The sequence below is a fragment of the Somniosus microcephalus genome, chromosome 2 (assembly GCF_052327205.1).
Source record: "Somniosus microcephalus isolate GS21.2 chromosome 2, FLI_Smic_1.0, whole genome shotgun sequence".
NCBI lineage: Eukaryota > Metazoa > Chordata > Chondrichthyes > Squaliformes > Somniosidae > Somniosus > Somniosus microcephalus.
In genome coordinates this window covers 231,192,801-231,214,800 of record NC_140988.1, presented here as the reverse complement: position 1 = coordinate 231,214,800, position 22,000 = coordinate 231,192,801, and the positions used below count along the sequence as shown (strand labels likewise).

The following is a 22,000-nucleotide window of genomic DNA, read 5'->3' as shown; positions in this document are numbered from 1 at the left end:
CTCCTCCTCCTTGTCATTTTCCCCACTAAGCCCTCTGTGGGGCTGACGCCCAGGGAGTGCAGTATATGGCACGTGCAACTGCCCCTTTTATGCTAATGACACTGTCCCAGAATTGGGATGGGGTCAGCGCTAGAGCAGACTAGCGAGTGGAAGTCCCACTCTGCTGCGATTCTGGCAGGAATTTTGAGGCTGTTTTTCTATTTGCTCTGATTTAATCTGTGATTTCTCATTTATTTTATTTTCGGCATTACTAGCTTTCAAATCATGGTTAGAAAGTTGAAAACCATACCAGGCCCTCAAAAGGTTAACTATCTTCTATTGGTAGAAACTGGGAAATCACACGTCTGCTCATTTTGCTAATTGTGCCTCCAGTGTATTGAGTTTATGTTGGTGTATAATGTAATGAAAGGCCTATTCTCACATCTACTCCACATGTTGTGTCTCCATAGGGATAGCATATGCTTACAACAGTTTGCCATGGCAGCTGTTCAGTAAGAAAAGGTACTATATATCCCCCATCTGTCCTGCTGCCCATTCTGACTAGTATTCTAAGGCATGGTTCTAATTTTTTTTACTTGATTTCTGGGCTAGTCTATTATCAGTTCCTGTTGGGATTTAAGTATTGATCAGAGCCTTTTTCCTTCCTGCCCATTCCTAGTGAATCCCACTCACATGAAATTATCTTGCGTTCTTTCATCCATTAGGGCTATTTCCTGTAAACTATACGTGCAGGAGGGGATTTGCTTGGCAAACTACTTAATTTTTTTTCCTGCTCTACTGAAGCACTAGAGATTAAAGGAGGCCAGAAAAAGATTTGCACAGCCAATATAAAAATAATAACATGGATTTAAAATGAGAGATTTAGAAAATAGATGGAAATTAAATGGAGAGAAAGGAAAATTGTTGAAAAATTACAAAATAGAAATGAGGATAAGAAGCGAATGAGATGAACTATGAAAAATAGAGAAGAATCTCTGTTGACTTCCAAGCGGCTCTCACTGCATTAGGTTAAATTGATATGTTGGTTGTCCACTGAGAGTTCATTCTTGTATAAATTGGCACTGACTCAGTCCACTAACTTTTATGGTCCCGTAAAAGTGAGTTCAGCCAGTTTTTCCTGACCGAGTCTCTCTTTTAAGCAAAATTCTTTTAGAACCAGAGAAATTCCATCATCAAATCGGAGTAACTGAGCAGTCTTTCCATGTTGATTTTAAGATAATAAAGCAACAATTGCCAGTTACAATGCATTTGTATGAATTGTGCACAATTATTTTATCTTAATTATACTTAATATTTGTTTGGGTATGCTTGTATGATGTTCTAATTTTATTTTTCCCCATTTCAGTGGCCCTAACCGTGGACACTACATAACTATTGTGAAAAGCCATGGCTTCTGGCTCTTGTTTGATGATGATATTGTTGAGGTTAGTCTTATCAATATTAATGCTTTTATAATAAAATCATAAGTTTAAGGGGGCAGGAATGGGGTAGATTTTCCTCTATCGCATGGTCAGTGCACAGAATGGAAAATCAGGTGGGGGGTGGGGAGATTGCACACCCATAGTGGATCCTGCCTGAATTTTTTCCTCTTAAATTAAAAGTAAGAAAATCTGTCATGGGTGCTCTGTTAAGAGCAAGCAATTTCCCCGCCCGATTTTTCCTCTCTGCACTCTGCCCAGGTAATAATCCACATTCAGGCGGTACAGGGGAAAATTTACCCCAAGGACTCCAGGCAATCACAGGTGGACAGTCAACCATCTCCCAGTCCTGTGCCAATGCCACTCCCAAAATCACTACAAGAAGATTCATTGGAAAAAAGACTGAGCTGACATACATGCTATTTTGTTTTCTTTCATGGCAGACATTAGTTGTTGGCCTTTTTGTTAACCATAGATTCTGCAAAATTCAGATGACTTTCTGGGGACACTGAATTAATTGACGGTGCAAATGGGCTACAACAGCAATAGTAACAAGAACAACTTGCATTTATATAGTGCTTTTAATTTAGAAAAATGTCCCAAAGCGCTACACAAAATGCATAATCAGAGACGTGTACACTGAACGAAAGGAGATATTAGGAGGTGGGTCACTAAAGATTTGGTCCAAGAGGTGAGTTTTAAGGAGGGTCTTAAAGGAGGAGAGAAGGGTGGAGGGGTTTCGGAAGGAAATTTCAGAGCATGGGGCCTAGATGGCAGAAGATTTGGCTGCCAATTGTAAGGCAAAGGGTTGTGGTGAATGTACAAGAGGCCAGAGTTGGAGGAAACAAGAGTTATTGGGATGCGGTGGAGGGGTTTAGAGATGGGGACAGCAAGGCCATGAAAGGATTTAAACACAAGAGTGAGAACTTTAAATGGGAAGCATTGAGGAACTGGGAACCCATGTAGATCAGCAAGGATAGGAGTGATGGATGAGTCGGACTTGAGACAAGCTTCAGCTGGAAGTAGACATCTTTGTGATGGAGAGGATATGGGGTCGGAAACTCATCTTGGGGTCGAATAGGACGCTAAGGTTTTGAACGGTCAGGTTCAACCTAAGTTAGTGGCTGGGGAGAGGGGTGGAATTGGTGGCAAGAATACAGAGTTTGTGACTGGGCCAAAGACGATGGTTTTGGTTTTCCTAATGTTTAACTGGAGGAAATTGATACTCATCCAAGACTGGATGTCGGATAAGCAGTTTGACAACACATACACAGTCGGGAGAGGTGGTGGAGAGGTAGAGCTCAGTAACTGGTGTAGTACTTGGACTTGAACTACTTAATAATTGCCTTTGTGTATATAGCTTTGAAATTTCATTTCTCATTTTTCTACTCAGTTGCTAAGTGTCCAAATTTCTCTCAATTGTATCTGTCTCCTCAGAACATCTTGCTTTCCACCTAATTTAATATCCAAAAACTTCAACATTCTATTTACAATATCTTTAGCCAATATTTATTCATTTGAATATGATGGGACCTAGGACTAATCCTGGGGGAGTGGGAACTCTTGGTATTCACTGCTACCCATCTATTAACTATCTTCTTCTTTAGAGCTTTCAAGTGTCAGCTTGGCTCACTGGTAGCTCGTTCACCTCCTGAGTCAGAAGCTTGTGGATTCAGGACCCACTGCAGCACATAATCTAGGCTGACACTTCAGTGCAGTACTGAGGGAGTGCTGCATTGTCGGAGGTGCCGTCACTCAGGTGAGATGTAAATGATCCCATGGCTCTATTTGAAGAAGAGCAGGGTGTTCTCCAGGCGTTCTGGCCAAAATTTATCCCCCAACCAACGTCACCAAAACAGATTAACTGGTCATTTGTGGGACTTTGCAGTACACAAATTGGCTGCCACATTTGCCTACATAACATCAACAATTGTACTTTAAAACAAATTCATTGGTTTTGAAGCACTTTGGGGCGTCCTAAAGATATGAAAGGTGCCATATAAATGCAACTTTTTTTGGTGTTTTTTGTGCTTTTTTTTCTCTTTCTCTCTCACTCTTGTCCCCTTCCCTCCTGCATTGAAGGCGTTGATATCCTGCTGAAGTACATTTCCACAGCTCCCTGCACTACCTCACCTAAGTTGCCAGTATTCGTACATGAGCCTTGCTGGTGAAGTCTCAGTATCCACTGGGTAGGCTATTTGACCATGGGCAGAGAGAGTGGAAAAAGAGGGGGCATACAGCCAAACCTGATCCTGTCTTTGTGCAATATGCAACCACATGCACTTCTAAATAATGATCAGAGCCCCTCGCTGATGGGCCATTTGTAGTGCACCTAACTCTAGTACAAATGGACTCTGAGGGCCCCTGATCATTATTCAGAGATCCCTGTTGGGAGTGCATGTGGTTGCATATTGCATGAGGACATGGCTGAGATCACCTAATTCTGTGGACTGGAGTTGAAATGTAGGACTAACGTTGTCTGTATGGCTCTGCTACTTACTGCCTCCTTCAGTTGAGCCTCAGTTTTCATGTCAGTCAAATATTATTCTGTAAGGGGCCTTGCAAATGTTTTCTGAAAGTTATGGTAGGCAGTAATCACCACCTTGCCCTCCTCCGCCAAGATGCATCTTGAAAATATGGGCATGACCAACCTTTCAAAAGTTGTCTTTCATTCTGTTACATAGTTGTAGATTTGAATCTGATCGTGAGCAAACTGATGAAGCATTTGAACATACAAGTTCATGTGAATCTTTGAAAACTGTTAGTTTGCTAGGCCTTATTTCAGCATAAAAGGGTTAGTGGACTACTTTCACGATGAACCCACTGTCTTGTTTGGCATGCAGAAACTGCAGTTCATAACCATCTGTTCTTGATGACTGTTGTATCTGAGTTGTCTTAGCTTGCATCACTTAAGTGAGGAAAGCTTGGTGCCATTAAAAAAAAATAATCACCATTTGCTTGATGCTCACTGTTTTTAATGAAAATAGGCAGAAATATAAATTCATGCAAATATAAACAACTGTCTCTTCTGTGAACAAATTCCTGGGTAAGCCCAACACTAAATAAATTGGAAATTAATAAGGATTCCTACCCTTAATCATAATCTACAGGACCTGGTTGGTAATTTCATTGGTTGAGCAGCGACTTGATCTTGACTGTGTTGCTCCCACCCCCTGCCCCCATGGTCAAATAACCTGCTCAAAATCACTCTCTGGTTTTGCACATGAAAAAATACACAGTTGGGCAAGGTACCCAGTGAATGACTGATGCCATGGAACTGCACCCCAGCAAGTTATCAATATCTTGAGGATGGAACTGCAGAAAATTGGCAGAAAAAAAGCTGCTTGCTTTGTAGAAGTCAGAGGAGTTTGAGAGTTGCTGTATTGAATAACATCTACTGTTGAAAAGACTTGGTTAGAATTGAACCATTGGCCTGTTTCTGTGCTGCAACATTCTATTTCGTCCAAGTCTGTGCTGTATTTCCTTCACGCCATCTAGTCTAATCCACTCTCCTACTCTGTCCCCATACCCTTTTGAAAGAATTGATGAAAGTTGCTTCAACAACGTTTTTAGAGAATTCCCCATTCTAACCACCCTCAAGAATTTTTTTCTAACGTTTCAGTTCTTTTTGTGATTTATTCTTCGTTACCATCTTGACCAATGGAAACAATCTGTCACTATATATCTTGGTCTCTATTAGGTTAGCCCTCAACATTTTCTGCTGCAGTGAAAAAAGCCCTAACCCCTTAACTCTGTTTATAACTGTAACCCCTTTATCCCTGGTAACATCAACTTTTTTTTTTTCCTTTTCTGTTCTTGTACTAAACCTGATTATTTTGTGGCTACTTTTTCCCAAATGTTTCCCTGTTTTTAGGTTGCTTATGTGTTCTGCTCATTGCCCAGAACCTGGTCAAGTAGTACTACTTTCCTTGTTGGAATAGCAAGTTATTGAATGAGAAGATGGTCCTGAATACTGTACATTTCAAAAAACCCTCCTTTTTTTTCACAAATATTTTCCCCATCTGTCTATTTTTGGATAATTAAAATCTTCTACAATTGTAACTCAGCTGTTTATATATGCCCTTCTAGTTTGTCCACAAATTTCATTCTTAATTTAATTTCCACTATTTGGCAATCTATAATAATTCCAGTAGCGTGACTGATCCCTTGCTCTTTAGTTGACTCCAAAGGGATTCTGTTTGGATCACTTCTCTCTTAAATACTTATGCACTAGTGCTACGGCATTGTTTATAATTAATATCACTACCGTCTCACATTTTTTCTTTCCCTATCTCTCCTAAAGGTTTTATATCCAGGCGTATTCCATTGCTAATCCTGACCCCAACTGCAGTTAATGCTTTAATGTTATGATTTTCTACTTTAATCAGTTACTCTAGTTCCCCAATTTTGTTTCTTAAACTCTGAATTAATATCCATAAGCCTGTTCTACTGCTGGAAGTGCAGTGAGTTGGGACTTCTGACTGTTAATCTGTCCTAATGTTGATCCAGCCCCAAAAACCTGGGTATCGGGTCATTTACGTAAAGTGGTCAGGCATCCATGTAATTTATGGGCATCTGCCCTGTATCGAGGTGGAGGGGGTGCCTTGAATATTAAAGCAGCACCTTCCTGTTCCTTCAGGAGGTGAGGAAGGTGGACCATTTTAGCTGAAGATTTAAAGCAGAAGAAAATATGCTGGCAGTTTCTTAAGTTGCTTTACTAATGGAAATTGGCCGTTAATAAACTGGCATTGGTCCCGACTTCCATATTTGCATCATGCAGGAGTATATTCCCCTGGCTGCAGGAAAGCTGATAGTGGCAGGAGGAGACACAATCCTCAGTCCTGCCACTTTCAATGACATTAGGATGGAAGCAGCTGGTGGTAACAAGCATCTACCCCCTCCCATCAGAATTTTTGACGGTGGGCAGAAATGGGTGAGATTCAGTGGAACAGGTAATTGACCCTGCAGCCCCCACTCACATTCACTGAATTTTACTAGCCTTAACAGGGAATGTGTAGGAAATTGATTTCAAACAATAAGGGGCAGCTGATCTAGGGATGGGAGAGTGTGGAGAATATATTGTGGAAGGACTGTTTTCATGAGAACTGTGGGAACATTTTTGTATGCTGAAATTGGACTGAAGATCAAATGGTTGTAGGATCGACACTGCCAAGTTTGGAGAGTTGACCTGTTTTGAAACGAGCTCCAGGGTATAATGAATTATGTTTTAGCTAATTGTAGATTTACAGGTGCTCAATCTGAGTGCAGCTAGGTATTTGGTTGGCATGCAAAATATTTGTCTGACATGATCAAAACTCACCTAAATTTTCAAAGTAATGTGAGGCTGAGATCTGCTATTTAAGCAGTGATTGACCAATGCTGATGTTTTGGAGGAAATAACTGTAAATGTCCACTTGCATAAATTCTCACGGTTAATGCATTGTATTACTAATTTGAATTTATATCTGGTTATATTTATAATTATTCTAAAATTACTAAAGGATTCTATTTCTTTTACAGAAAATTGATGCTCAAGCTATTGAAGAATTCTACGGTCTGACTTCAGACATTTCAAAAAACTCAGAGTCTGGATATATTTTATTTTATCAATCAAGAGAGTAAATTGTAAAGTACTAGCCTGAATAATCAGGTAGATGAATAGTTAATTAGTCCAAAAGAGCTCAGGCCATTGCCAACCGATGATTAGGACATGCAATGTCCTTTCAGGGCCCTTTTTATAGGGCATCAGAACAGGATTTACGATCATACTCCGGGCATTTGTAGGCTACTGACACGTGTGATCGTATGAAAAAGAGTTCTGTAAGTCGGAGTAGTTTTGGCAGGGGAACAGCCAGTCAAAATACTAACAAAAGTAATGCAAGTACGCATGCAAGACTGAATAAGTCTTTTCCTAATACATGACAGTAAACCAATAGATATGGTAGTGTTCCCGATTTTGTTCAGAGGTGTATTTTCCTTTGCTGAACCCAAATACTTGTTTATTTCACTAATATTAGACCTTGGTTTTCAAGGAGGTTGGGGAAGAGAGAAGACAAATTGCCTCTACACCATGTTGAAGTGGAAGTTTGCCTGATCTAAAATGACTGCTAATTCACTGGATTTTAGAATTAATTGATTGCATTCTGTTGGTTAATTTTTTTTCTCCCATTGAAAATGTAGCTGCAAATATTGTTGCACACTGCTTCACAATGTGATTTGTTTACTTCATGTTAAAGGCCCTTTCATGGCAGACTGGTATATAGCGGGAGTATGTCACAGAAAATGAAACTTGATTAGTTTGATTATTTAGGTTATTTTAGTAGCTAAATCGTTATATTTTCTGTCTTTTGTATGTGTAATAAGGTCCCGTCAGCTGAAAGATCGAGAGTGGGAACAAATCGTGGACTCTTACTATTTTATCCTGATGTGCAATGAAATCATTTTCAAGCTAAATTTGAACCTTATGAACAGTCACTTTTAAATGGTGCAGTATCATATTTGACTGTAGCCTAATGGTTTAGGCTTATGTTCTTTAGATTGCTTCCCATTATAGCTGGATAGTACTGAAGGACCATGTTGATTGTTGCTAACAATCAAGTGTATTATATTGCTTTTTGGGATGTTATCTAGTGTCTCTTTTTAATCATATCATACATCATTTATGGGAATGCAATAAATGTATTAGATGGAATACTGTAGTATGGCATTACAGCCAGAGGTTCGGGAATTGCAGTATCTTATCTTTGGCAAAGTGAATAGACATGTTGGATGGCATAAATAACCTTTAATGGGAACATTTTTTTTGACAAAAATGCTTAGTCACAAAACTGAAGCCAAATTCTGTACACTTTCAGTTGAAAACATTAATGGGTGCTTGATACACTGGGTCAATTTTAAAGTATATCTTAATCTCTCCTATTTAAATTATGGTTCAAATCAGATTGATGGATTTGGTTTATACTGTGCTAATCAAATGAAAGGGCTTCTTAATTTAAAATCTAACTTGATTAACACTTTCTATTTGCAAATTTGAGACTCCTCTCACTTTGGATTTTTTTAACCTTTACAAAATATTTACTGTTTTCTTATTTACTTTGCTTCTAAAGTAAGGCTGTAATCCGTAGTCCACATCAGATTGATCTGCTATAAAAATATTGTGTCCTGCTCACAAGAAATCTTAAATTTAAAACTGTTATCTTCCTCCTGTCTCCTCCCCCTCCAAAAAAAATAATCGTCTTGGTTATTGGTTACTTATGTTGTTGATATAAATGTGTTTGCTTACACTTAACATTTTATAGTAGCAAAATTCAAGGAAACTTGGTGGAGAGGAAAAAAACTCAATCAGGTTCAGCTTTTACATACAAAGAAGTGAAGTGCTGTTCAACAGAAGGAAAGCACCTAGAGACAATGTTCCTTAACCTCTGTACAGCCTCTTGGTATAGTCTGTGCACGTAAACAACATTTTATGCTTATTCACCTTGGTTGTACATTTTAAATTGTGCAGTTATTGGCCCAGAAATTCGTGTTGGGGGCTTCCCACGGGTGCAAGCCCCCGACCTACACTTGCATAGCGCGCCGACAGTTGAGGCCTGGGCCTGCGTGGGTTTCCTGTCTGTGGCCTGTTCCAGCTCCCGGCGCGCTGTGCTTGCGTGACCCAGCGGTACTTAGTGCGATGCGTCGGCTGGGATCACGTGAGCGCTGGGCAACCAATCGGAGAAGGCAAAAGTCCATTCATGAGTTTGACAGAAAGAACTGGAAAACTCCGGGCGCCCAAAACAGTACATAACCTTAAAATAAATTAAAAAAAAAAAAAAAAATCACACTATTTAAATCAACTATAAATAACCATTTTAAACAATAATTTAAATTTTTGAAAAAAATAATTTTATAAAAAATCGGAGCTAAAAATACACTTACCTTACTGTAAAGTATTTAAAAATAATAAACCTGTGGGAAAAATGTTCTAATTTTAATTAATTGACCACATACCTGTTAAAATGAAGTCCTTGCGTCTGCTTTTTTTAATGTGTAAAAAGTGGAGGCCTTCACGCACGGGCAAACCTGTTTTTAAAAAAAAAAGTAAGTTCAACGCGCACACGCTGCCTCATACGTCGCACGCGTTTCACCCCTCAACCCCTGCTTTCAGGGGACCGGAAGTGCCGTTTTCCCGCGCATGCAAGAAACTGGCACTTCCATCGGGTCCACGCGTGAGTACCCCGTGCGTACTCACGCGTTGGGACCCGAATTACTGGGCCATTATCTTTTGCAGAAGTTCTGGCAAATTTTGATTTCAGTGAATTTTGTTATCGATTGGCTGAGGGCCGGCCTCTTGAGATTTTTCTGTGATCAAATTGTCCTTGGTTCCAATTCATGTGAGTTCCTACTTTTAAGATCTGTTTTATCTATTAGATTCTTACTTAGGACCAACATCCATAGCATTTGCTTATATTGCCTAGCAGTGTTGCACTATTTCTATAAAGCATGCTTCAATCTCAACAATAAGGTCTGTTCGACCATCTTAATTTGCTGGGGAAAAAAAATCCATGGAGATAAAAATGACCTCTATTGATCCTCCATCCAGAGGGACCGCAATCGCTAAATCAGCTTGCTAATGCAAGCCTTATAAACATAGGGAGATGTAATCAACTAGATTGTTGCCCTTAGAACCTACCTAAAGGATTTCTTGAAGCTGTGCCCTTGGCTGTAAAAAGGTTTTCTGAATGCATTGCAGGATTTTTACAAATTACCAAGGCAATGTCTGTTCCAGCACTGGTATCAGTATATATTACAATATATATTAATGATCTGGACGAGGGAATTGGATGTAATATCTCCAAATTTGCAGACGACACAAAGCTGGGTCGGAGGGTATGCTGTGAGGAGGATGTTGTGAAACTCCAGTACGATTTGGACAGGTTGGGTGATTGGGCAGAAACATGGCAAATGCACTATAATGTGGATAAATGTGAGGTTATCCACTTTGGTGGCGAAAACAGGAAGGCAGATTATTATTTGAATGGCAATAGATTGGAAGAAGGGGAAGCGCAAAGAGACCTGGGTGTTCTTGTGCACCAGTCGCTGAAGGTAAGCATGCAGGTGCAGCAGACGGTTAAGAAGGCAAATGGTATGTTGGCCTTTGTAGCAAGAGGGTTCGAGTACAAGAACAAGGATGCCTTGCTACAGTTGTGGTGTGGAGATGCTGGAGTTGGACTGGGGTGGACAAATGTAAGAAGTCACAACACCAGGTTATAGTCCAACAGCTTTATTTGACATCACCAAGCTTTCGGAGCACTGCTCCTTCGTCAGGTGAAGTGATTTCAAATAAAGCTGTTGGACTATAACCTGGTGTTGTGTGACTTCTTACATTTGCTACAGTTGTACAGGGCCTTGGTGAGACCACACCTTGAGCATTGTGTGCAGTTTTGGTCGCCTTACCTGAGGAAGGACGTTCTTGCCATGGAGGGAGTGCAGCGAAGATTCACCAGGCTGATACCTGGGATGGCAGGAATGACGTATGAGGAGAGATTGGGTTGATTAGGCTTACACACACTGGAGTTTAGAAGATTGAGAGGGGATCTCACCGAAACCTATAAAATTCTGTCAGGCCTGGACAGACCAGATGCAGGAAGGATGTTTCTGATGGCCGGGGAGTCCAGAACCAGGGGTCATAGTCTAAGGATAAGGGGTAAGCCATTTAGGACTGAAATGAGGAATTTCTTCACCCAGAGAGTGGTGAACCTGTGGAATTCTCTACCACAGAAGGCAGTGGAGGCCAATTCATTAAATATATTCAAGAAAGAGTTGGATATATTTCTTAAGGCTAAAGGGATCAAGGGATATGGGGAGAAGGCAGGGACAGGGTACTGAATTTGGATGATCAGCCATGATCTCATTGAATGGCCTACTCCTGCTCCTATCTTCTATGTTTCTATATTACAAGTTCCTTATTAACACTGGTCAAGACTCCTGGACTGTTTGCTGTATGAATTAACCAAAGCTGGTGGGATTTATCCATAGTTTATCTTTAGATGTGGATCGGATGAGATACCTTTAGGAAGCAAAATGACAAGAGTATTTATACTCGCTGTATCCTAGTCACGATTTCTTTTGATTGAAATTCCTACACCTTCACAACTGGGCCTAGGTCATAGAGTCTCTGCTAAAGTCAAAATTCTCCATGAATAAAGTGAACATTTTTAAGTTTACCTGTCCCTCCCCATCATCCATTTGGACTTCGACAAAGATAATCTGGCATAATTTAGATCAGTTTGTCTTGGTCCCATTTGGACCTGTTAAACCAAAATTCTCTCTAACTTCAGAATAGTCTCTCTCTATTCAGCTGTCATTAACTTCCCTTTGGCTTACCATATTTAGACTAAATATTAGACCCAACCAATATCAGACTGCATGTGGTGGTCCTCAGACAAACATTGGCTCATCAGATGGTTGGGTGATGGAGATTGTCGATATCTCTGCTTTTCACTTCAAAGATGCCCCTCCCTTTTCATGCTCCCAAAGATTCAAGGAAGTCACTTTTTTTTAGGATTCTCATTGTTAATTCCAGGAAATTTTGAGTAGAAGTGTATTTCCAGACCAGGAAACTCCAGTTCTACTTCTAAGAAGATTCCAATCCTCTCTGGATTGATGAATAGTGAACTCCTTCATTCTGAAGGAAATGTTCAAGATAGAATTATTTTTACAAGTCTCTTGGGAGCTGCCTAGTGGCTGTGAGCTTCCAGGATTTGAGAAGGTCTGAGGAGCATGTTTTTCTGAGCTTAGGAGGAGGGAGAAGAGAAGAGACACAAACATAGATGTGGTTGCTGCACTTGGATCTTAAAAACTTCCTGCACCACAGAAATTACTTGAGTCTCCATGTCAAGGAATCTGCTACCAGTAAGAAGTACTGCCTTATTTCACCTCACTCACTCACCTCACTCACTCACTCTGGTCTTAGTCATTACAATTGTAGATTATCTCTGTTCAACACGGTGCAAGAATGATGCCTATACAAATTGACTTTCCATTGTGAAACAATGCTGCTCTTAAGAATAGAAACTATGGTAGGCCGTTCAACCCCTTGAGCCTATTCCACCATTCAGTTCGATCATGGCTGATCAACATCTCAACTCTATCCATCTTTGCTCCATCTCCCTTGATACCCTTGCCCAACAAAAATCTTATTGCTCTGTCTTGAAAATTTAAATTGACCCAGCATCCATCGGCGCTTGTTTTTGGTGGGGGCACAAAATAGAGTTCCTGATTTCCACCACCCTTTGTGGGGAAAAAGTGCTTCCTGATTTCACTTCTAAATGGCCTAGCTCTAATTTTAAGATTTTGCCCCCTTGTTCTAGATTCCCCCACTGGAAGAAATAGTTTTATCTGTGTCTATCTAATCAAATCCCTTAATCGTTTTAAAACCTCGATTTTAGATAACCCTTGAACCTTCTAAATTTGAGGGAATACAAAGAAGTTTATGCAACCTAGCCTCATAATTTAACCCTTTAAGTCCTGGTTTAATGCTAGTGAATCCACACTGTACCCTGTCACTGTGTCTCTGATCGATTTTTGTAACTTCCTCACAGCGGATGTTAAACCTACAGGTCTGCAGTTACATGGTTTCTCTCTCCCTCCTTTCATAAATAATTGAGTGACATTTTCAATTTTCCAATGCAAAGGCACAATTTCTGAACCTAGAGAGCTTTGGAAAATTATGACATGCATCTGCAATTTCTTCACTTTTTTTAATATGCTGGAGTAGAAACCATCAGGTTATGGAGATTTGTCTATCTTATGTCCCATTATTTTGTCCATTTATCAAAAAAAAAACTTAAATTAAATCCACTAAGTTTCTCCCCTTGACTTTTTAGGTTCCCTTGTATTGCTGGTATTTTGTCCTCTTCCTCCACTCTGAAAACAGATGCAAAGTACTAATTTTAATAAGTTAGCCATTTCCATTATTACAAAGAAGTTTATGCAACCTGGCCTCCATTATAGTCTTGCCTGCATCTATTTTTTTAATGGGCTTGCATTTCCCTTTACCACTCACTTTCTCAATATATTTATAAAAACTTTTGCTGTTGGCATTGACATCCCATGCAAGTTTTTTTTCATGTTCTCTTTTTCCCACCTCATTGCTTTATTTGTATACTTTTGTTGATTTTTATAGCTCTCTGGTGTTCTGGATATTGAATAAGTGGGATTACCCAGAAACTGATCTCTATATATAATCTATCAGAAGAAATGATTATTGGCATATGATAAACTTGTATCGAACCTTGGTTAGACACTTGGAGTACTGTGTACAGTTCTGGCCGCCATATTATAAAAAGGATGTAGAGGTACTGGAGATGGTGCAGAGAAGATTTACAAGGATGATATTTTGAAATGCAAGGGTATACCTAACAGGAAAGGATGAACAGGCTAGGTCTCTTTTCACTTGAAAAAAGAAGGCTGAGGGCTGACCCAATTGAGGTCTTTAAAATTATGAAAGGTTTTGATAGAGTAGAAATTAGTGTTTCCACTTGTGGGGAAGAGCATAACTAGAGGCCATCAATATAAGACAGTCACCAAGAAATCAAATAGGGAATTCAGAAGAAACTTCTTTACCCAGAGAGTGGTGAGAATGTGGAACTCGCTACCACAGGGAGTGGTTGAGGCAAATAGTATAGAAGCATTTAAGGGGAGACTAGATAAGCATATCTTCTTCTTAGGCAGTCCCTCGGAACCGAAGATGACTTGCTTCCACATTAAAAATGAGTTCTCGGGTGACTGATGAGTCCAATGCGGGACCTACAGTCTCTGTCACAGGTGGGGCAGACGGTGGTTGAAGGGGCGGGTGGGTGGGGTGCTTGGGTTGATGTGCGCTCCTTCCGCTGTTTGCGCTTGGCTTCCGCTTGCTCCCGGCGAAGACACTCGAGCTATTCGGCGCCTTCCCGGATACTTCTCCTCCACCCTGTACGGCCTTGGGCCAGGGACTCCCAGGTGTCGGTGGGGGTGTTGCACTTTTTCAAGGAGGCTTTGAGGGTGTCCTTGAAGTGTTTCCTCTGCCCACCTGGGGCTCTCTTGCCTTGTCGGAGCTCCAAGTAGAGCACTTGTTTTGGGAGTCTCGTATTGGGCATGCGGACCATGTGACCCGTCCATCGGAGCTGAGCGAACGTGGTCAAAGCTTCGATGCTGGGGATGTTGGCCTGAGCGAGAACACGGACGTTGGTGCATCTATCCTGCCAATGGATTTGCAGGATCTTGCGGAGGCAGCGTTGGTGGTACCTCTCCAGTGCTTTGAGGTGCCTGCTGTACATGGTCCATGTCTCTGAGGCATACAGGAGGGCGGGTATTACTACTGCTCTGTAGAGCATGAGCTTGATGCCGGGTTTGAGGTCCTGGTCTTCAAACACTCTCTTCCTCAGGCGACCGAAGGCTGCACTGGCACACTGAAGGCGGTATTGGACTTCGTCATCGACGCCTGCCCTTGTTGACAGTAGGCTCCCGAGGTATGGAAAGTGGTCCATGTTGTCCAAGGCCTTGTCATGGATTTTGATAATCAGGGGGCAATACTGCGTGGCGGGGGCAGGTTGGTAGAGGACCTTTGTCTTACAGATGTTTAGTGTAAGGCTCTCGTACGATTCGGTGAAGGTGTTAACGATGGTTTGGAGTTCGACCTCCGAGTGTGCGCAGACGCAAGCGTCGTCTGCATACTGTAATTCGACGACAGAGGAAGGGACGACCTTGGATCTGGACTGGAGGCGATGGAGGTTGAACAGTTTCCCATTTGTTCTGTAAATTAGCTGCACTCCAGCAGGGAGCTTACTGAGGGTGAGATGGAGCATTGCTGCAAGGAAGATCGAGAAGAGCGTTGGTGTGATGAGGGAGAAGGGAATAGAGGGTTATGCTGACAGATGAGGAAAGACGGGAGGAGGCTCGAGTGGAGCATAAATGCCGGCATGGACTGGTTGGGCCGAATGGCCTGTTTCTATGCATTATATCCTATGTAATCCTATGCATTCTGTTGCAGAAGCCATAACTGTCGAGCACCACCTCTCAATGGTCAGCTGGTCTGGTGCAGTAAGTTGCTTTCCTTTTTTTATATCTAGAAGTGTTAAGAACCACAGCATTCTTGGCATCTTTTCACCTCCTCACCCTCGACCCCCCCCCCCCCCCCCCCCCAATTCAGAAAATCTTGGTTCTCAGGCCTTCCTACTCTGAGCATCATTTAACCATTCCAGTTTCTGTACAAATGGAATGCACTGTTTATGATGCAGGGCCAGATACAACATAGTTTATCTGAGCCCACATTTGAGGGTGCAACTATCCCAACTGGGCTTGCTTTCCTCTGACAGGGACCTTTGCATTATCTCAAAGCCAATTTTAAAGCCCATAATGGAAAATGTTTATTCGCAGGTGTTGAGACCACGATAACAACCCTTTGAGGTGTGACTTTTCAGTTATCCTGTCAGTTGCTACTTAGTGGCTCTGCCTTGCCAACTCTTGAGAATGATGTGGTTACTGTTAACATCTCATCCAAAAGGACAGAGATTTAGGACACAAGCACGTCTGCTTTTTCAGGTAATGATCCCATGGCACTTGAAAAGCAGGGAGTTCTCCCACTATCGTGACCAACATATTTCCTCTCAACCAGTACCACAAAAAGAAATGTCCCTTCATCTTGTTGCTATTTGTGAATGTTGTAGGTACAGAAAAGCTGCTGATTTTGCTTCTGTAAATTACTGCCCTCCATGATGTGCTATATAAAGGCAAGAATTTTTCAAGTATTTTTTAATCGGAATCATTATTGAACACAGAATAATTGTCACATTGGTAAAAGTCACTGAGTAATTTAAATAATTTGTCCAACAGCTGATGCTGTTCTTTTGATTTTAATTATGTATTGAGTAAGCTTATCTGATCTATGTAAACCTTTTCAGTTATGTGTATTCTTAGATTTCTTAAGACTGCTTCCTTCTCTATTCTTCAGCACATTATTGGTGCACTTTGTCTTGGGTGATCTACCTTACCTTGAGATTCAAAAAAAGCCAGTCATGACTTTGTGACCTTGACTTTCCGTGGAGTTCTTCTGATCTCCTGCTGTAACTTCAGAAGATCAGAGGAAGCCGTGGAGAAATGGCCATTTTCAGCAATTGATGGCATTTCTATGGGGGTTCCGCCAAGCTTGCAGCAGGAGATCAGGAGAACTCTCATGGAAATTCAGGGCCCATAAATTTAGTCTCTTGCAAGTTTCACTTACTTCAGGAAATAACTGCTGAAATTGTACCAGTGACAACATATGCCTTCCATTGAAAGAAATTGGCCCAGAAATTCGGGTCGGGGGCTTCCTGCGGGTGCAAGCCCCCGACCTGCACTTACATTGCGCGGTGGCCGTTGAGCTGTGAGCCCCCGTGGAATTCTGATCCTGGGCCTGCTGGAGCGCAGTGCTTGCGTATCCCAGGGGCGCAGTTAGTTTGATGTGGGCCATGGGGAGCCAATCTGAGCAGGGAATGCTCCATTCATAAGTCTGACAGGAAGTGCTGTCAAGACTTATAAATACTACGGCCCCAAAATAGCACTAAATCTTCAAATAATTTTTTTTTTAAATCACATTTTTAAAATAAACTATAAATTACATGAAATAACTACTTTAAACAATTTAAATTTTTGAAATTTTTTTATTTTCTAACGGGGTTAAAAATAAACTTACCTTGCTTTAAAGTATTTAAAAATAAACCTGTGGGGAAAAATGTTTTAATTTTAATTAATTCACCACTTACCTTGTGGCCTGCTTTTTATATTTCTAAATTCTGCAGGCTTACCCTCCCGGGAAAACCTGTATTTAAAAAAAAAAAAAAAAAAAAAAAAAACGAAGTTTGATGCGCACACGCAGCCTCCCACACGCACACGTTCGACCTCTGAACCTCTTCGTTCAGAGGAACGGAAGTGCCGGTTTCCCACGCATGCGCAGTGCATGCAGGAAACCGGCACTTCCATTGGGCTTACGGGTGAGTACCCCGTGCGTACTCACCCGTGGAGACCCGAATTTCTGGACCATTATCATTTTGATGTGCACATTGTGATAACATTTTACATCAATAAAAGAATAGACATTTGTCAGTCAAGCAATTGTTTCCTATGGGAACAAAACTTGAGGCAGACTCATGATAAAGTGGAGATCAACAAATTGGGTTGTAGAATGTATCTCCACATAGTTTTTTCACCAGCAAGGGAATGATATATCAGAAAATTTGAACCTGTTTTATTTGCGCAATTGTCACATTGTTTGCTAAATTATGATGGTTTTTCTCTTCACACTAACTGTAAGGCAGCCAATTGGAGTAACTTGCATGCTTTTACTAATTGTGTTGATTAGACAGTTCAACCTGACAAGTGCACCAGTGTGACTGAGCTGTTATTTACACTTGAGTTCATGCCTCCTGTTTTTTTTCTCCCAGTTTGCTGTAAACATTTTACGTGGAGGATGAAATAATATTAAGTTATGTACTATAGATATGGCCACCATTTTTGTAGTTCTTTCTCCACATACAAAGCTCCCCTGATGATTTTGTGTGCATCTTTACATTGTTATCGTTCGCAATCTCTTGTTGCTGTCTCTAGTTGGAATTAAAGGTTGGTTCAAGATGAGGCCTTGCAGTGGGTTGGGGAGAAATGTCTAAGCAAGATGGCCACACATGGTGCAAAAATTTGTAAAGGAAGAGTATCTGTTGGTGTATTTTACTCAATTGGACAACTCTGTATTCATTGAATTGACCAACTTCAAAGAATGAGGAAGACCTTACCAGTGGTGGATAATCTAACATTGTATAAATATTTAGCTATTGTCTGGCGAAGTACACTGAGCACTAAGGATATGCTGAATCCTAAACCATGTTAGGAATTTCCTTGCCAGCAAATCATTTGCACTTTCTACATTAAAAAAATAAATAAATACTATAAATTGATGATGGCTCTTGCCAAAAGTCTTGCTCAGGTTCAGCTGAAAATGTCAGGTGACGTGTATAAACAATGGAGTGGGAGGAAAATAGATCAAATTTTGGCAGCATATGGCAATAATGTATCAATCAATGTGATTGCATTTCGTCATGAATCGCAAAATAATCACAGGACACTTCACTTCATCTGTCTAAAAATGTTTCTGGTGTGTTTGTGTAGTCTTTACACTGCAAAATAATCTAGGAAGCTAATTCAAGTAACTCAAAACTAAGGTTCTGTATTACAAGTTGAAGGATTTGCAGAGGTTGTTTGCTGAAGTCCTGGATGAATCTACAAATTATTCCTGACCACTGGGCCTATGGAGCATATAAATTGCCTTTATGAAACTTTTGTTTTATAACTTGTTGGTGCTTTGTGACTTTACATGCAGGGATGTGGGGGAATGCTGTGGACTCTGAGCACTAGTTAATTTTGACATTGGTATCTTGTGGTACTATATTACTGTTCCCTGCGCACAGCACAAACACCCACAGTGACATCAAGAAGCAGAGGCCATGTTTCCCTCATTTACATGTAGCTAATGTGAGCCTGTCCACAGATCTACCAAAAAAATGGGCGGGGAAGGGGGCAAAAAGCATAGACTACTACTTTGAAGGCATTTTTGATATGGCTGAAGTTTGTACCTACACCTTCTGCCCTACCTGTCCTTGGGGAAACTTGTGTTGATCTTTAAATTTATTTTAGTTATAATCAAAATCATAAAAAAAAATTTAAAAAAAAGTTTTACTGAACATTCCAGCTACTGATTGATTCAGTGAGATCTAGTAATTAATCACAAAACCTTTGCGCTCAACTAAGTATATTAGTCCTTCTGATACAAGGGCACCAGTAGACAGTGTGGTTTTCAGCTGTTTATACATCCACTGCCTTCCCTTTAGTAAAAAGGAATTTTGTCCATTAAATTGTTTATTTTGAATTATGAGAAATAAGGAAGTTGTTGAACTAATTCATCCTCGTGTCTTCCTTACTTGTAACTCTTGCTAGTATTTCACCTTTGAGGTATTTAGGGTTTAAGAACATTATTATATTCGGATGTTTGGTCTCAGCAATGTATGTTTTCTTTTGAGGTCCTTTTCTTTTCAAAGTGTGGGCAGTTTTGCTATTTAATGTATCTTTTTCGCTGTTAAATTTGGAGCATTATGATGTTAGTCAGAACGGTTGTCATTAAAAATGGGCTAGTGCAATTTATGAATGGAACAAGGCAAGGCGCACTTAGGGAACAAAGTGTTCAAATACAGTGCTGTCAATACAGTAACTGTTTCAATGTTTTGTATCTGCACCACTACTAGCAATAATCTAGTTTCTATATATGGTGCCATGACTTGTATAATCGCCTTCCAGTCAACATACATTGCAATTTTTAAACTGTGTATTCCTTTTGAGTGATGAAGGACACAGACTTTAAAAAAAAATAGATTGTCATCAAGTTGGCCATTTACTGGCGAGGTACCTTACAATATACACATTTTAATCCGTCTATGATACTGCTGAATTTGTTGTAATAACAAACTAAATGTCAAAATGTAAATTTGATTTTTTATTGGCTGGTCAATGATGATGTCTATTAGCTTAAAAAATCTTAACATAAATGAGCTGAGGTTAATTCATTATGATTTTTATTAGCACATCCCTGTATGGCATTCAATGCACATTTTTAGGTACCTTTTTATGTCCTAGTTTGCACACCTTGATGCAAATAAATGCTGCAAAACTCAATATTTTCACGGTACTATTTGTCTCTGCGTCATTTAATACATTTTTCTACATTGCCATAACCTTTGAATTGAAGATATTAGCACAGAATTTGTTTTTGGCTAGATGAAATATTGCCTTGAACATTTTTGTTCAATAGTAACCAATTTGCAATGTAGTTTCAGTGTGTGGTTCTGTACATTTTTTGTATTGGAAGCAGCAGGAATGTACAGAAACCAGCAACTGGCATAAATGAAAATGGGTATGTTGTGAAAGATGCAAAGCCTTTTCAGTATTGAGGTTTAAATGCACACACAATCTATTGAGATTCTTTTAGCTACTGCAAAAATGAATTGCAAGTTAGAGATTTAAAAGGTGCCAAAACTAGACTTCAGTGGATATGTACTGGAAATGATTTTTTTTTTCATATAGCCCTAAGTGCTTATGACAGCAGTGCAAGGCAAGATATCTAATTGTAACCTGCTTTAGTGAAATTACACCATGCTCAAATATCAGATGAACTTTGGTGGGTATACTTAAGTATATTATTCTTGGATCACTCTGGAAACGTTAATGATATATATATACTTCAATAAACATTCTGTTAATTTGACAAAGTGTAATATAGTACCAACAGATAAATTATGCATTTAGGATAACTTCAGACATATACATAAAAGCAACAATATTGTAATCCTGGTCAACAATAATGAATAATGTCTCATAATCCTTGTCTGCCTTTTTTTATTTCATCAAGTTATATTTGGTCTAATCAGCGTTGAAATGTATGAGTGAATAAAAGTGTATCAACGGAAAGCAGGTTACATGTAAAACTTGCAAGAGGTCAACATTTGGCTTGCAAACCTGAACTAGGGGGGAAATAATTTGTTAAATATTAGTGTACCTATGTATGTATAGCCACAGTGCACTTTGATTTAAAATGTAATGTGTTCATTAAATGGGGGATGGTAACAGTGGATGCATACATAACTTGTTTATAATCTGTATTTTGTTGAATAAAATCTAACATGAAACTAGTGTGATTTATTTGCTCTAGATCCCACTATAAAATGTTACAACCAAATACTGTAATTAAACTTTTAAGCAAATGGCAGTAAGTTGTGTAAAGTTACTTGCTATATATTTTAATTTTATTCTCTGGATGTGGGTGTCGCTAGCAAGGCTGGCATTTATTGGCTGTCCCTAGCTGCCCTGAAGATGATGGTGGGCCACCATCTTGAACCCTTGCAGTCTATGTGATGAAGGTGCTCCCACAGTGCTGTTACATAGGGAGTTCCAGCATTTTGACCCAGAGATGATTAGAAAGTAGAAAGCAAAGTGTAGGGGTAAAAGGTTTCTTGGCATAGAAAGAGTGCTGAGTAATAATCTACAGTTGGGTGTCTCTTATTTACTATATACATAAATGATCAGGACTTGGGAACTGAGAATGATATTGAAATTTGCTAATGACACAAGAATGGGGGTATAGCAAATTGTGAAAGACTGCAGGAGTACATAGATGGGTGAGCAGGATGGGCAAATACATGTCAGATGTAGTTCAATGCAGAAAATGTGAAGTAATACATTTTGGAAGAATAGGGAAATAAAATACACATTAAATGGTATTTATAGAGTTGAGCAGCAGCAGGACCTTGGTGGACAGATACAGATCATTAAAGGTGGCAGTGCAAGTAGATAGGGCCAAAAATGACAAACAAGCCTTGGCTTTATTTTTATATGTAGACTCAATACTAAAGCAAGGAGGTATTGTTGAACTTGTGCAAGACCTTAGGCTGTAGTTGAAGTAGTGTGTGTGGTTTTGGGCACCCATTATAGGACACATATTAATAACAGTGGATAGGTGCAACGCAGATTCACTTATCGGGGATTAT

General features: G+C 40.0%; 1 protein-coding gene across 2 annotated transcripts in view; it reads left to right on the top strand.

Moving 5' to 3' along the window:
- The window catches only part of usp46 (ubiquitin specific peptidase 46), an 87,387-nt gene extending 66,165 nt beyond the window's left edge, over positions 1-21,222 (top strand). Inside the window, exons 8-9 of one of the 2 annotated variants that reach the window (XM_085969948.1) lie at positions 1,346-1,424; positions 6,939-21,222. In XM_085969948.1, the coding sequence (XP_085826074.1) occupies positions 1,346-1,424; positions 6,939-7,040 (181 nt within the window). In that variant the 3' untranslated portion in view covers positions 7,041-21,222. Of the gene's footprint in view, positions 1-1,345; positions 1,425-3,025; positions 6,904-6,938 lie in introns of those variants that run through there. The other variant, XM_085969949.1, reaches the window with a different exon arrangement.
- The last annotated feature ends 778 nt before the right edge of the window (positions 21,223-22,000 follow it).